Source organism: Monodon monoceros, unplaced genomic scaffold, assembly GCF_005190385.1.
Source record: "Monodon monoceros isolate NGI ecotype Baffin Bay Population unplaced genomic scaffold, NGI_Narwhal_1 Super_Scaffold_19, whole genome shotgun sequence".
NCBI lineage: Eukaryota > Metazoa > Chordata > Mammalia > Artiodactyla > Monodontidae > Monodon > Monodon monoceros.
Genome location: NW_021703775.1, coordinates 6,679,177 through 6,694,747, shown reverse-complemented (window position 1 = coordinate 6,694,747; position 15,571 = coordinate 6,679,177). Strand labels below are relative to the sequence as shown.

Below are 15,571 nucleotides of genomic sequence, written 5' to 3'. Positions count from 1 at the left end.
GTGTAAATACATGCCTTTCAGAACTCTCCAGCCAAGAAATTAGAGATGGGTACTCTAGGCTTTCAAAGGATTTTGTGGCCTCAAGGTCAAGTTCTGAAGGATGACCCATCTGGCTGCTCTTACCACACTGGTCAGGCAGCAGGTGTAAAGAGAGGGGTGCTTGTGGCGTCAGTGTGGGCCCTGGGCAGTCAGTCACCCTGGCAGCCCAGAGGAAGTCAGGGGCTCTGAGTGTGAGTGGGTGAGTTTCCAGCTCTACTTGCTAGTGTTCTTTACCAGCTGGGTGATGTGGTGGCGGTACTGACTGTCCATTTCCTCCTCTGTAAAGGAGAAAATAAAATACTCTCTCAGGACGGTGTATTTGAAAAACGCTATGTTCAACTAAGGCTTCTGTACTCCCAGGAATAAAACATCATCACGCCATAAAAAGGAACGAAATAGTGCCATTTGCAGAGATGTGGATGGACCTAGAGACTGTCGAGTGAAGTTAGTCAGAAAGAGAAAAACAAATACTGTATAATATCGCTTATTGGCAAAGCAGAAATAGAGTCACAGATGTAGAAAACAAACTTATGGTTGCCAAGGAGGGGGAGGGGGACGAATTGGGAGATTGGGACTGACGTATATACACCACTGATACTATGTATAAAATAGATAAGGAGAACCTACTGTGTAGCACAGGGAACTCTATTCAATGCTCTGTGGTGACCTAAATGGGAAGGAGATCTAAAAAAGAGGGGATATATGTATATGTATAGCTGATTCACTTTGCTGTACAGTAGAAACTAACACAACATTGTAAAGCAACTATACTCCAATAAAGACTAATAAAAATAAGTTTGTCACTTGGTTATGAGATATACTGCAATTTCATATCTCGGGGATTTATCTACCAAAGCCTTGCATCCCCTTTCATATCCCTACAAGACAGCAGCTCTTTTCACTGAGCCAGCACCCTGGGTCGTTTCTGCGACCAGTTCTCATAATTTATTTGCTGCCTCCCCGGCTCCATCCTGCCATTTCGCATGGTTGGGTCAACCTTTCCTTCACAAGTCTGGGGTATCATTTAGATTTTTAGCCTAACTGTCAAGATGTATTAGGGAAAGAGGCTGAATGGTGCCAACACTGCTTTGGCAAATAATAAGAAAAGTCACATTTCTGGGCTAGCAGTGGGCAGGCCATCACACCTCCTCAATGACCTTCAAACGTCCAACACGTGTACTCACAATATGTACGGCATGAACAGGAAGTGGCTGACACCTTGCATGGGAAGAAGTGCTGGGTCTGCAGTTAATTTCTGACTCCTAACTTTGTCACTAACTAGCGCTATGGCCCTGAGTAAATTATTCAGCCTTTTCGGGTCTCCACTTCTCAATGTAAATTGAGAATGAATAGTACATATCCTCTCAACTTTAAAGGACTATTGGGGAATTGAATAAGAAAATGTAGACAAAAGTATTCTGCAAATTTTACAGCACAGAATAAATATGAGGGCTTGTATCAGTGTAGGCTCAGAGCCCTGTACACAGTAGGGCTTCAATAAATAGGAACCGAATTGCAGGGTACGAAAGAGCCACCACTAATTCTTCTGGCAACTTGACATGTAAACCAGAGGTGAGGGAGGGCAGGCAATCAGGCTGGCGGATTGAACTTGGGCTCGGTACGCTCCAATCAGCTTTCTTAACTGACACAAGGATGGAAGTAATGAACTTCAACATCTGGTGATGTGGATCTAAGGAATCAGTTCACATGACAAAACACAGGAAACTCATTTAATTCTAGAAGGCGGCATCCTTAGGGTGTCCCTTGGGCCTCCTGGAAAGGCAGGCAGCAGGCCAAGCCTCATTAAGTATCTGGAGAGGACAGACATCCAGGTGAGGGACCGGGAAACTGCACCCCCTTTCCTTCCCTCTCCTGCCCCCTCACCTCCATGCTGCACCTGCCCAGCCCCGCCTGCCTCTTCCGCACGCCCCGGACCTGGGAGCCTGTGCTGGCTGCTCTGCTCTCTTCTCTTCTTCTGCCTGCACTTGGAGCTGGTTTCATTCACCTGTGCACCTAACCCTTCTGCTATTCACCGTGGCTCCTGGGGCTTCACCTCCCCTGCTTTGAGGTCAGAGGCTGTATCTCAAGTGTCTCTTGAGTTCCCTCAGTCCCTGTCTGAGGACCGAGCCTGTAGCAGGTGATAAATACCTGCTGATGAGGAACCTGGACACCTGTGAAGGGGTGGGAACCTGGTCCTGGAGGCTGTGGGCATCCTTAAAAGGACTAAAAGCAGGACAATGACCTGCTTAGATCCATCTTTAAGGGAGACTTGACGGAAGACAGGGAGAGCCAAGCCAGGTTTTAAGGGAGGGGGAAATTGCTTCAGGTCCACAGTCCTTACCTGAAACCCTCAGGTCTGGATGTGTTTTGGGATTCAGGACTTTTGTATTTTAAGAAGGCAAACTGATGCCTATACCACACACCACACACCACGCCAGGCAGGGTCTGGGCAGTCTAACGAATAGACAACCACGGGAAGTGGGATCAAAGCTATACATCACTTTCAGTCAGTTCTACCAAATGAGTTCTTAAAAACTTCAGGCGTTCAGATGTGCGTCTGGAGCCTGTGCTCCGCAACAGGAGAGGCCGCGATAGTGAGAGGCCCGCACACTGCGATGAAGAGTGGCCCCCGCTCGCCGCGACTAGAGAAAGCCCTCGCACAGAAACGAAGACCCGACACAGCCAAAAATAAAAATAAATAGAGAACTTCAGGCGTTCAGAGCTTTCACAATTTATGAATTGAGGGAGAGAGACTGTGGGTTGATATTTTAAGAAAAGCCTTCTAAGGAGGATGGGTCTGGCTGACCAAAGACTCTTATGTTTTGCTGATCGCCTGGAGAGGAGTCCGGGGATGGGTCAGACAGAGGAACTGCTCAGCTCCATGGAAGACAGGGTGTCTGGACTGTGGGGCAATCCCAGAGACGGGCAGAGGGCGAGGAGGGGGCCCAGCAGGCTGGTGCGGGATGGATGCTGAAGCTACGCAACGAAGCCGGGGAGAAGAAGCCAGTGGGGCAGCCAAGGGCCTGCAAGAACAGGAACGCCTAGCCATCCAGTCTGAAACTGTTTGCATTGTTTTCTGTAAGTCCCCTCCTTGGCCACCCCACGTGCGGGTCCGTTCTCTATCTACAACAGCACTGTCTAGTACAAATATCATGCGAGCCACCTAGGTAATTAGAAGATTTCTAGTAGCTGTGCTAAAAAAGAAATGGTGTGATGTTAATAATATATTTTATTTGAGCCAATACACCCTAAATATTGTCATGTAATCAATAAAAAGTTACTAATGAGACCTTTTACTTTTTCTCCCCTTGGTATGAAGTGTCTGAAATCCGGCGTGTATCTTACACTAACAGCCATCTCGGTCCAGACTCTCCACACCTCGACAGCCGCCTGTGCCTGGTGGCTCCTGGACTGGGCAGTGCAGCCCTAGATTCCCCACTGGGGCCTTGGGGGGCTCAGGTCCCACCCTCAGCTCTTTGCTGAGTGAGTCTCCCAAGTGGGACCCTTGCAGACTGAACGCTTACAGCTCTGGACAAACTGACTCAGGTAATTCATTAGCCTCCCAGCAACGAGGGGATTTAGACCAGGTGCCTGTATCTATGAGCATAAACATGTTCTTCTCCAGCTAGATCTTTTGAGAGAGGCTGGAAGTCTGTCCTGAGACTGCAAGGGAAAATCTGGGATGTGGGTTTTCCTGTAAAAACTCTGATTTTACATGCCTGCCTGTAGCTACACAGGATGGAGTAGGTAGGGTTATCTCTGCCCCCACTTTTTTTCATTATAAATGAACATGTTTAGTTCCAACAACCGTAATGAACAGATTTCTCAAACTAACAACACAGCCCTACATTTTCACTATTTTTTTTATTGGTAAGAGATGGGATTTCATTTGTAATGATTAATCCTGAGACTTTGTGAGCACTTATAAGTGCTTGAATGCCATAAAATAAGGGAGCTGATGGAAGTCGAAATAAAGTATCTGCAAAAATAAAGATCCATCACAGAGTCGTTTTTATATGGCTAAAGACCTCTCCAGAATCTGTGAAAAGATTACTCATGTGTGTGGAGACACCCCAAACCATGCCCACAGGGCACTTACTAAACAATGAGTCATCCTAATACTTGCTCAGCTTTCCCAAGGAGGCACCCACTCCTCACGGACTGATGGCCCCCAAAGCAGCTAGCCATCCAAACCCATTCAAACAAAGCTGATTTTTTTTTGGTGAGGGATGTAGATAAAATTCTTAGATGAATTGCCTGGGAAGTCAATTTGACATACAATCACCTAAAATCTTGGCTGCTTGGAAGAGCTATAAAAAGTTTCATCGATATCCCTTCATTTTCCTCCAACGCCCTCCCACCGGTGTCCCATCATCTTACAGCATCAAGGCTCGGGTGGTTTGCAGGAAGCTAAAATCACTGCATCTCAGCCAAAGACTATGCAATTTCAAGCCAAGTTTATCCTGTGCTGTTGTTATTTAAACTTTTGGTTCCATTTCATAGAAAAGGTCTAAGAACACGGAGTGTCAGCAACCTGCACAGTTATATCTACCTCCACTTTGTTTTCTACAAGAGAAAGAGAATCAAGTCTTGCTTATTACTGTTCCATATTGTTCCTCCTTCTTCTGCACTGGACACACAGTCTCTGGAAGCCCAGAACTTGGACTAACGAAAAGTCTGCACATCTTATGACACAGCATGTGATTTCTGTGTTCTGGTGGGATTACTGACAGCCGTGGACAAGGAGCTGGCCAGCCTCTCTGCTACCTTTGTTCTGCTCTTCCACCATCTATTTCTTCCGAGATCCCTGCCATGCCATGAAGATTTGAAAGCATCAGGTCTCTCAACTCAACTTTTCTTCCCATACCAAGGAAATAAAGCCCACCTGGCTCTTCCTAAGCAGAAGAAGGAATGGAAAGCTGGTGAGAGGGCATTTCACAAGAGTTCAGATCAGGTTCCTGCAGATCTGAGAATTCTCAGTGCCGTGTGGGGTCCTGCCACCTACTTAGCTAGGTGGCCCTGCCTGTGGCATGAGATGGCCTTCTGCCCATTCCTGACCTGGGTGTGGGGAGTGGTGCGTGCATGTGTGTGTGTGTTTGGGACTGTGGATATTCTACACAGAAAAAGACTTTCCAACTCAAAGACCAACTGTTAAGAGCTCAGAGGTTTTTTTTTTTTTTTTCCAGAGAAATAAAATATGCAAGTTTCAGGTCTACAGAGAAAATGCAGTAAGAAAGCAGTGACTAAGATGACAAGTTAGGTTTCTGGACATACTTCTACTGTAAAGACTATTTTTGTTTTAAATAAGCAAGGCATTCTCTTCTGGAAGAAAGGTCCTTGGGATGGAAATAAGAGAAAAATAGGTCCTAGTAAGGACCCAGGTCCCAGTAACTGTTTTCAGGGTCTGACAGCTCTGCCAAGTGTTCAGAGCTGAGGACCGGAAGACCCGAGGATCTGACTTCTCCTGGCTCTGATGTTAACTAGTTAGCCATAAACTTTCCGGTGGCTTCTTTATAATGGGAATAAAGAACCCAATTCTGCCTTCTTTATACCTTGTTGTTGAAGACAATGTGATATAGGAGAATGGAAAGCGCTTTGAAAAACATTTTTTTAATGTACATAAATACAGTAGTAAACAAATACCTGACTGAATTTGCATGCTGCTAATAATATATCTACTGCCTGTATCACAAACTCTCATCTATAATGTTCTATATCTAGTTTTTTTTTTTCCCTCTAAAACTTCTCTGTATATTCCCAGCCTGTTCAAAATAGAATTCCGAGTGTGTGTCATCTGCAGGATTGGGCAATGGCAGAGCGCTAGGCTGTTCCTATACCTCACCCAAAGTTCCAAGAACCAGACAATCTCTAAACTTCTTTCCAGCTTGAAAACTCATCTAATCTAAGCAACAACAATCTCTAGCCAGGCATCTCTCCTCCTTGCCTTTGGACTACTATTTTAGCAGCTTATTATTTTTTTTTAGCTCATTTCTCCACCCCATGGCTACGTGTCTTCTGACACCACTAACGATGGAGTGCTGGGGCCAAGCTGGGCATCTCTTCATTGCTGAATGTCCAAGAATCTGCCTGTGACTCATGCCTTGGACTTCCCAGCGTTCGGATGCTGGGTGGCTGTCACCATAATGTTTGTAGGATTTGGAAATTCTACCTCAAGCTCTACTCCAAGGGTGTTGATCCTGGCTAGCTGCATTCGTGCAAAACAATCCAAGCACTCTGACTCACTTTGGGAATCTGGCATTCTTGGGCTTTTGATATTGAGACAGTGGAAAACTTTTATATCAGTATCCATGCTGCCAATAATTTTTATCCATTTAAGCACTTAATCTTTTACATATTTACCCAGCAATTTCCAAGGCTCACTATAGATCAGAGTTAGCACTCTTCTGCTAGGACAGACTTCCCCATGGTGCTGATAGAGACACATTTGTAGATATCTCATGGGAACATTTTAGGCATTTAGGCATCAGTATTTTATAATTTTCATCATAGAGCCCCTGTACATGTTTTGTTAGATTTACACCTCAGTATTTCATTTTCTGTGAAGCAACTGTAAATGGTATTGAATTTTTAAATTTGGTTTCTACTTGTCAGCATATAGAAATCCAACTGATTTTTGTGTATTGATCTTCTTTCCTATAATATTTCAGAATATTGTTTATTAGTTCTATTTGGTAGATTCTTTGGGATTTTCTACAGAGACAAGCATGTTGTCTTCAATTAGAGACAGTTTTATTTCTTCTTTTCCAATATGTATGCCTTGTATTTCTTTTTCTTGCCATATTGCAGTGGCTAGAGCTTCCAGTATGATACTGAATCAGAGTGGTGACAGTGAACATCCTTATCTTGCTTTCAATCTTAGAGGGAAAGCATCCACGCTTTCACTATTAAGTATGATGTTAGCTGTTAGCTGTGTTTTGCAGATGTTCTTTACAAGGTTGAGGAAGTTCCCCTCTATTCCTAGTGTACTGAGAGTTTTTATAATGCATGCGTGTTAAATTTTGTCAAATGCTTTTTCTGTATCAGTTGATATGATCATATGCCTTTTCTTCTTTAGCCTGTTGCTACAGTAGATTACAATGGTTGATTTTCAAATACTCAACCAGCCTTGCACACCTGGAATAAATCCCACTTGGTCATGGTCATGGTCTTTTTATACATTGTAAGATTCAACTCGCTAAAATTTTCTTGGAATTTTTTTTTAATGTCTAAGTTCATGGGGGATATTGGTCTGTTAGTTTGTTTTTGTTTTGTCTTTGTCTGGTTTTGGCATCAGGAAAATGGTCTCATATGATTTGGGAAGTGTTCCCTCCTTTTTTTTCTGGAAGAGATTGTATAAAATTAATGTTAATTCTTCTTTAAATATATGATAAAATTCTGCAGTGAAACCATCAGTGCCTAGAGATTTTTTTTTGGGGGGGGAAGGAACTTTTAAACTACAAAGTAAATTTCTTTAATAATTACAGGGCTATTCAGGTTAAGTATTTCAACTTCGCTGAGTTTTGGTAATTTGTTGTTTTCAAGGAATTGGTCCATTTCACATAAGTCATCAACTTTATGTATGTAGAGCTGTTCATAGCATTACCTTATCCTTTTGACATCTGCAGGGTCTATACTGTTATCCCTCGATTCACTCTTTTTTTTTTTTTTTTTTTGCGGCACGTGGGCCTCTCACTGCTGTGGCCTCTCCCGTTGTGGAGCACAGGCTCCGGACGCAGAGGCTCAGCGGCCATGGCTCACAGGCCCAGCCTCTCCGCGGCATGTGGGATCCTCCCGGACTGGGGCACGAACCTGTGTCCCCTGCATCGGCAGGCGGACTCTCAACCACTGCGCCACCAGGGAAGCCCTCCCTTGATTCACTCTTGATTTGTGTTTTCTCTCTTGTTATCTTCAACCTTGCTAGAACTTTAGTAATTTCTTCAAAGAATCAGCTTTTGTTTATTAACTTTCTCTATTGTTTTCATGTTTTCAGTTTCACTGATTTCTGCTCTTAGCTGTATTACTTCCTTTCTTCTGCTTGCCTTGGCTTTATTTTGCTCTGCTTTTTCTAGTTTCTTGAAGTAGGATTTAGCTAACTGATTTCAGATCTTTACTCAAGTCTACTGTAAGCATTTAGTGCTGTAAATTTCCATCTTGGTACTGTTAGCTATATCCCACAAATTTTGATATGCTGTGCTGCCTCTTTTTTTTGGCTGTGTTTTCATTTTTCTTTCTATGTATATTATAAATTTCCTTTTTGACCTATGGGTTATTCAGAAGTGTGCTGTTTAATTTCCAAGTGTTTGGAAATTTTCCTGTTATCTTTCCATTACTGATTTTTAGTTTGATTCTGTTATGGTGAGAGAACATACTGTATATGATTGCAATTCTTTTAAATTTGTTAGGGTTTGTTTTATGTCCCACAATAAGGCTTATCTTGGTGAATGTTTCATGGGCGATTGAAAAGAATGTGTATTCTACTGTTGTTGGGTTAAGTGTTCTATTAATATCGATTAGATCCTGTTTGCTGGTATTTTCAGTTCGTCTATATTCTTGCTGATTTCCTGTCTAGTAGTCTAGTCTATTAATTGCTGAAAGTAGGGTTTTGAAGTCCCTAACTATAATTGTGGATTTGTCTATTTATCTTTTCTGGTCTATCAGTTTTTGATTAATTTATTTTTAAGCGCTGTTGTTTCTCCACACACATTTCTGATTGGTATATCTTCTTGCTGGGTTGATCCTTTTATCTTTATGTAATTTTCCTCTTTGTCCCTAGTAATTTTATTTGCTGTAAAATCTACTTTTTATATTAATATAGCCACTCTTGATTTTTTTATTACTTTTTGCATGATGTATTTTCTGACATTTTTACTTTTAACCTACCCATGTCATTATGTTTGAAGTGAGTTTCTTGTAAACAGTAAATAGTTGGGTCATTAAAAAAAAATCCACTCTACCAATTTCTATGTTTTACTTGCTGTATTTAGACCATTTACATTGAATGTAATTAATGATAATATTAGAGTATTAAGTCTGCCATATTATCCATTGTATACTAGTTTTTTCCTTTGGCTTCTTATTCCTCTTTTTTTTGGCCTTCATATGGCTTACTAGTACCTTTCTCAGAGCTCTGTTTTAATTTATTTATAGTGTTTTTGAGTATGTTGCTTTGTATAGATTCCTTATGGGTTGCTTTAGGTAATGCCATACACATAGATAACTTATCACAGCCTAATGGTATCCACTTTGAAGTATAGAAAAGTTACCTCTATTAAAGTCCCTTTATCCTCTCCACTATGAAAGCTACAACAGTTCACCTGGGATAAGAATAGAGTTTTAGAAGGCTGGGTCCAAAATATAAAGCCCTGTGGTCCCTGAACTTCAGGTATGACCTTGAGGTCTCAAGCCATTCTTGTACTAGTAACACCCTATTTGTACAGGCAACAGGCTGCAGGTACCCCACATAACATACCCTCCTTTATGCCCATCAATGCAGTTTAAAGAAACGTAAGAATATAACCATCCACTATAGTTCAGACCGCAGATGTCTGAACATCTGTCTAAAAGCCCCAGGCAGATGGTCAGTATCAATATACAGTATCACATCTGTCGCTGTAATTGGGTAAAATGAAGTACTTGTCTCAGAAGGTACAGATCCCACCATGGAGAGCCACTCCACTTTCAGAATTTGGTTTCTATACTATCTCTGAATTCTGGAAATTAAAACCAACAAGCAACTAATCATGTTCCTTGCCCTTTATTGCTTTTCTAGCAGTTCTGTATCATGGAATGTATTATGTTCCTAGGTCAGTGTGCTAATACCTGGCTAACTCACATTTCGACATGATCAGAACTGTACTCTAGATACATTAATCATATAGTTGGAATGAAGAAACGGGTAGCAGGGAGATCAGGCTTCTATAGAGGGCTGGGAATGAAGCACGGAAGGCATGAACAAAGGTGTGGCCATGGAGATGTAAAGGAACAGAATTAGGTAGGAGAGGCTGCAAAAACAGAATGTGATAGGATACAGCAAGTGATTGGGCTCTGGAGCTAAGGAAGGAGAGAAAGTCCATGGTTTTGAGTCTGTGAGGCAGCACTAAGAAAAGTAGGTGAATAAGAGAAAGAGCTGGGGGGAGGGTGGAGAGGAATGTGAGATTCTGAACATGTAGGATCTAAGGTCTCAGTCGCTGGCTGTAAAGACTGGTTAGGAGCTCAAGGAAAACATCACAGTTAGGGATCTCAGTGCAGTAGGCTCCTGGACAGAGACGAGAGTGAAAGCGGCAGGAGTGGATGAGCTCACCATGAGGAGGATGCAGAGAAAAAGAAACAGACCAAAGATTGAACCCTGGTAAAAAACCAAAACAAAACAACCAAGGGAGTGCAGTCAGATGGCAGACAAAGAGTAGATGGTTCAAAGAGGGCATGATTGACAGGTCATAGGCTGCCAAGACGTCAAGGAAGTTAAGGACTGGGAAAGGGCCACTGGTTTGGCCCGATGACAAATAGATCATGGTGGCCCACATGTACAGATGCCCGAAACCAGATGCAGTGGACAGGTGGCCAGAAAGCAGGGCCCACGAGACGTTCAAGGACTGGGAGAGAGAGAACGACTTCCACAGCTCAGCAGCTACCATGGTTGATGGGTGTGGGGATTTTGTTTAGTTTGGGAAAATATGAGTATGCTGTAGGAGGAAGAGTACCTAAGGAAAGAACAAGCCAGGCCTGGAGAAGGATGGAGGGAGGAGATGAGGTCAGGGAACCAGAGGGGAAAAGGATCAGGCATTTCTTCCTCCGGGATGGGAGAGAAGCAGGGAGGCACGAAGCTAGGGAAAAATTGAAGGTGAAAACAGTGAAAGTATAGGATGCTGCTCCAAAGGCTCTGTATACATGATTAATTTTCTTTTTAACCCAAAATGCTTTTCTCAATGAAATTTATGTAATCCAGTTGGGGCAAAGGGGGTTTCCAAATCTGACTCACCAGCAACACTAATTGGGAAACTTAAAAAAATACAGATTCCTAGGCCTCAACCCAGCCCCACTGAATAAGAATTTCTGGCGGAGGGAGCCCAGGAACCTGAATTTTAAAGCCTTCTCAGTGATTCTGATGGTTAGCTGGGTTTGAGACCTCCTAGTATGTTTTCAACCAAAGACGTGTATCAAAATCACGGGGGCGGGCAGACGTTGACTCTGCAGAGCACAGCTATTAATATTTTTAAAAGCTCCCCAGGTGATCTGACGTGCACCCTGGTTAAGAAACACGGTCAAGAAATGGGATTGAAAAAGCCACCTGGTTGGAAAGGATGCTGAAGTCGCCATACAGATTGGTTCTCTGTTGTTGATATCACCTGGCAATTTCCTTTGGACATTTTTCCTATCAAAACAGCACCTGCTCCTAGCCTGGCTGTCACAGGTGGACTGATATGATTCCCTGTGGCTTCTCAGTGCATTTCCACAGGCAGCCAGGCTGGTGGGGAGGTCATCTCTGCTATTTGGAGAGACGCTGGAATTTTTTGAAGTCTCTTTAAGGGAAAGCATATAGAATAACATTGTTCTTTCTCTGAACTAACGACACACTGTACCTTATGAAAGAAACAGTAAGATGCAGAATGGAGACAAGGTGGTAGAAAAAGCAACGATGGTTCATGTTTCATTAATTCGAAAGAAAATCTGATCAAGCAGATTCACAATTAATTTGGTCTGAAAATTCCTTGCCCTCTTCTGTTGATTTTTCTTTTTTTTTTTTTAAGCAGCAGCAACAATACAACAACTACAGAAATGATAACCTGACACATAATTGTTTGGCTTTGAGGGAGGCTGCAAGCCCAGCTCTTTTAATGCCTCCCAGAGAAATACAACATTTTCTTTTATCCAAAATGGTGGTGTGATCCAATTCCTGCTCCAGCAGCCCCAGTACCTCATCTGTCGGAGTCTTTAAGTTTACGGCACAGACGGAAGCAGTCAGTTTCTCTCTTTTTATAGGACATTCACATTTGCATTCTCAACAGACAGTACAAGCCTCAAAGGCCATACTCCCCCCAATGTAATAATCCTACACTTGAAATACGAACGATATAATAGCAGCATGAAAATATTCTTACCCCGATGAAGGCTGGCTCCAGCTGTGGCTTAGTAAGTCAAAAACTAGTAAACTTGCTTGTAATAACATCCTAAAAATTCCAAAGGTTATTTTCCCTCATCCACAGTTAAAAAGCCATCTCCTACAGAACACTGTCACATCTGTGACGTGTCCAGGATTAAGGCAAGAGGGTTCTTGCTTATAGTAATTTGTCTGGTTAGAGATTAAAGAAAAAAACCTGTCTTGAGCTGTCAGTTAATATTTTTTCACTTAAAAAAAAAATCCATCTTCATGCTTCACAGCAGAACTGTGTGATTTTTAAACAGAGGTAAATTCTCCTATCTGGCATCTGATAGGTTTTTGCATGTCAGCGCAAGGCAAGCAAACAAAACACGACCCGCGAAGTTTCGAATGCATCTTAGTAACATAAACGGAAATGAGCTAGCTTTCTTTGATATCGAATTACCGAAGCATCTCACTGAAAAAACAAAATCCTCCTTGCAATTAATAAAGAATTGGGGTATTCTAACCAAGTTGAAAGCTAAGAACCTTCAAATTCCAAATCTTTCCATTCCTGGATGAGCTTTGGTATTCAGATGTTAATAGGATGCCTTTTTTTTTTTTTTTTTTTGGCCAATGTTCAGGCCAAAGAGTCTGTGAAACAGACTTTTTCCATCCTATGACCTGTTTTAGAATTTCTTTCTTGCAGAATGTTAGTTATTTTACTTGGCAGATTGCCCGAATTCATTCTTACTTTCTCTCTTTCTCCTCCTATTACTTTACCTCCTCTCCCTTCTCTTTTCTCTCCCTTCTTCACCCTGTCTCTCTTCTATCCTTTGATAAATTATGGATTTAAATGAAAGTCCACTTGGCCCTACAGTCTATGTGAGATTTGGCACGGTTGCTGGAGTTAGCAAATAAAAATAAAGAATCCTGGGGCTCCCTGGTGGCGCAGTGGTTAAGAACCTGCCTGCCAGTGCAGGGGACACAGGTTCAAGCCTTGGTCTGGGAAGATCCCACATGCCGCGGAGCAACTAAGCCCATGTGCCACAACTACTGAGCCTGCACTCTAGAGCCCACAAGCCACAGCTACTGAAGCCCGCGTGCCTAGAGCCCGTGCTCCGCAACAAGAGGAGCCACCACAGTGAGAAGCCCATGCACCGCGACGAAGAGTAGCCCCCGCTCGCTGCAACTAGAGAAAGCCTGCACGCAGCAACGAAGACCCAACACAGTCAAAAATAAAAAAATTAATTAATAATAATTTTAAAACAATACAGGATCACCAGTGAAATTCAAATTTCTGGTAAAAAAACGTGTTTTTTAGTGTATGTCCCAAATACTGCGTGAGACATACTTACACTCAAAAACTATTCCTTGTTCATCTGAAATTCAAATGGAACTGGGTGTCTGGTATTTAATCTGGCAGTCCTAGTTTGGAGGTTAAACAGAGGGACATGAAACAACAAAGACATCTATTTACAACAACTGGAAGAAGAGACATTTCCATTCCCGTCCTCCTGAATGCTTTTGGTCTAGGTGTAACATTTTCTGAGGCATTACTTCAATTTATTTTTGATCAATCAAGTTTTACTAAAAGCTCCACAGAGGATATCACATCTCGATACTGAAGAAGTCCAGCCAGGGTTTCAGGGCTAACCCAGCACCACCCGAATCCAGAACTTGCAAAATCGGTCCCTCAGGAAACATGCAATTTTAGTCCAAGCAACAAAAACCGTACAAATATTCAAGTTTTAATGGCTCACTTTTCTTCAAAATTTGAACCTCCAATTTAGTACTTGCAAAGGCACTGACCCTCTGCTGTTCTTACTCTGAGGCTGTGCGGCACGACTGGTAACAGTATTATTAGAAAAAGCAACAGAATTCAAATGTACTTCAAAATGTAATGAAACGATCACCTCTTGGACATTTTAAGGGGAAGGTAGAAATAATGATATGCTACAGACATTTATAGATAAGATTAAAATCTTAATTATGCTAATCTTTTTTTTTTTTTCCGGTACGCGGGCCTCTCACTGTTGTGGTCTCTCCCGTTGCGGAGCACAGGCTCCGGACGCGCAGGCTCAGCGGCCATGGCTCACGGGCCCAGCTGCTCCACGGCACGTGGGATCTTCCTGGACCGGGGCACGAACCCGTGTCCCCTGCATTGGCAGGTGGACTCTCAACCACTGCGCCACCAGGGAAGCCCTATGCTAATTATTAATTCAAGTGTATTTTTCAACATCTTGAGTATACCCAGGGGTATCACACAATTCAGAAATGCTGTTCTCTTGTTCAGAGACACATTAATATACAGTATTTGGAAGTAATTTGAAGTCTAATAGCTGAAATGAAGGCTGTATAGAAGCGTAGTTAAAAGCATGGGCTCAGGAGGCAAAATGAGTTCAAATCCCAGCTCTGTCACACACTAGCTGTGTGACTCTGGGCCAGTTACTTACCCTCTCAGTGCATCATTTCCCTTATCAGTAAATGGGGATAACCATCCCAGAGAGCTGTGAGAATAATATGAGTAAAATGCTTAGAATAGTGCCTAGCACATAATAAATGCTCAGTACATTTAAGGAGCGAGAGTCATACGACCTAGTCAAAACTGTCAATAGGAAAACAAAACTCACAAAATTAGAGAATGTCTCCATTTTTACAACTGGCTCATGAGAAAAAAGAGTTTTTTTCTTGTGGTCAAATGGATAATATCTATTTTTTTCAAAATTAAAAACAATGATATTTTACGTATTTAACCATTAAATAATCCTCTGTTTTCAGAGTAATCTGCTTCTGGGGTTGAGTGAAAGTAACATCATCCTGTTTCAAGAAGTGAGGCTATACGATTACCAGTTCCATCCAACTAGTGCTTGTTTTTCTTGTCTCACTCTGCTTATTATTTTCCTTACTTGCCAAAACTCCAAAAGCAAATTAATACTACTCTCTCCCCCATCCCTACAAGCCAATTCATCTAACTCAATCCTCTAGCTTTAGTGTTAAACAGACTTTCAAATGAAACAGTCTCCAGTCGCTGGGTTTCCTGCCATCTGGTCACTCGTAACTTTGTCTGTGTTTTGAGCCCAGCACTGCTTAGATCCACACGATGGTGCGGCGCACGTGTCTGCAGTTTAAGGTGGCATCAAAGAAAGGGGGCTTTCAAGTCAGACAACTGTAGGGGAATATCCTGGCTGGGCCACACCACCTGTGTAAGCTCTTATAGCCTCGGTTTCTTTATCTATAAAAAGGGAGGTTCTAATGCTGTCGACGTTTCCCAGTTGCTATGAGGATTCAAAGAATTGATTCATCTGCAGGGTGATCCTGTGTTCCGTTTACACCGGCTGTCCCTGCATCACTGTTATATTATACAGCTCTCCTATTTTTAGAAAGCATTTAGTACACAGTCTGGCTTATAGTTAGTATTTGCTACCTCTTCATCATGATATACTGACACTGGTA

The 15,571-nt window shown here is 42.4% G+C and overlaps 1 protein-coding gene across 13 annotated transcripts in view; it reads right to left on the bottom strand.

Moving 5' to 3' along the window:
• AFF3 (AF4/FMR2 family member 3) overlaps window positions 1-15,571 on the bottom strand; it is a 607,218-nt gene that overhangs the window by 148,963 nt on the left and 442,684 nt on the right. For 8 of the 13 annotated variants that reach the window (XM_029232773.1, XM_029232776.1, XM_029232778.1 and 5 more), the window contains one exon: window positions 14,572-14,625. The exons of the other annotated variants lie outside the window; for them this stretch is intronic. In XM_029232773.1, coding sequence (XP_029088606.1) covers window positions 14,572-14,625 — 54 coding nt within the window. The remainder of the gene's footprint in view (window positions 1-14,571; window positions 14,626-15,571) is intronic. 13 annotated transcript variants of the gene reach the window in all.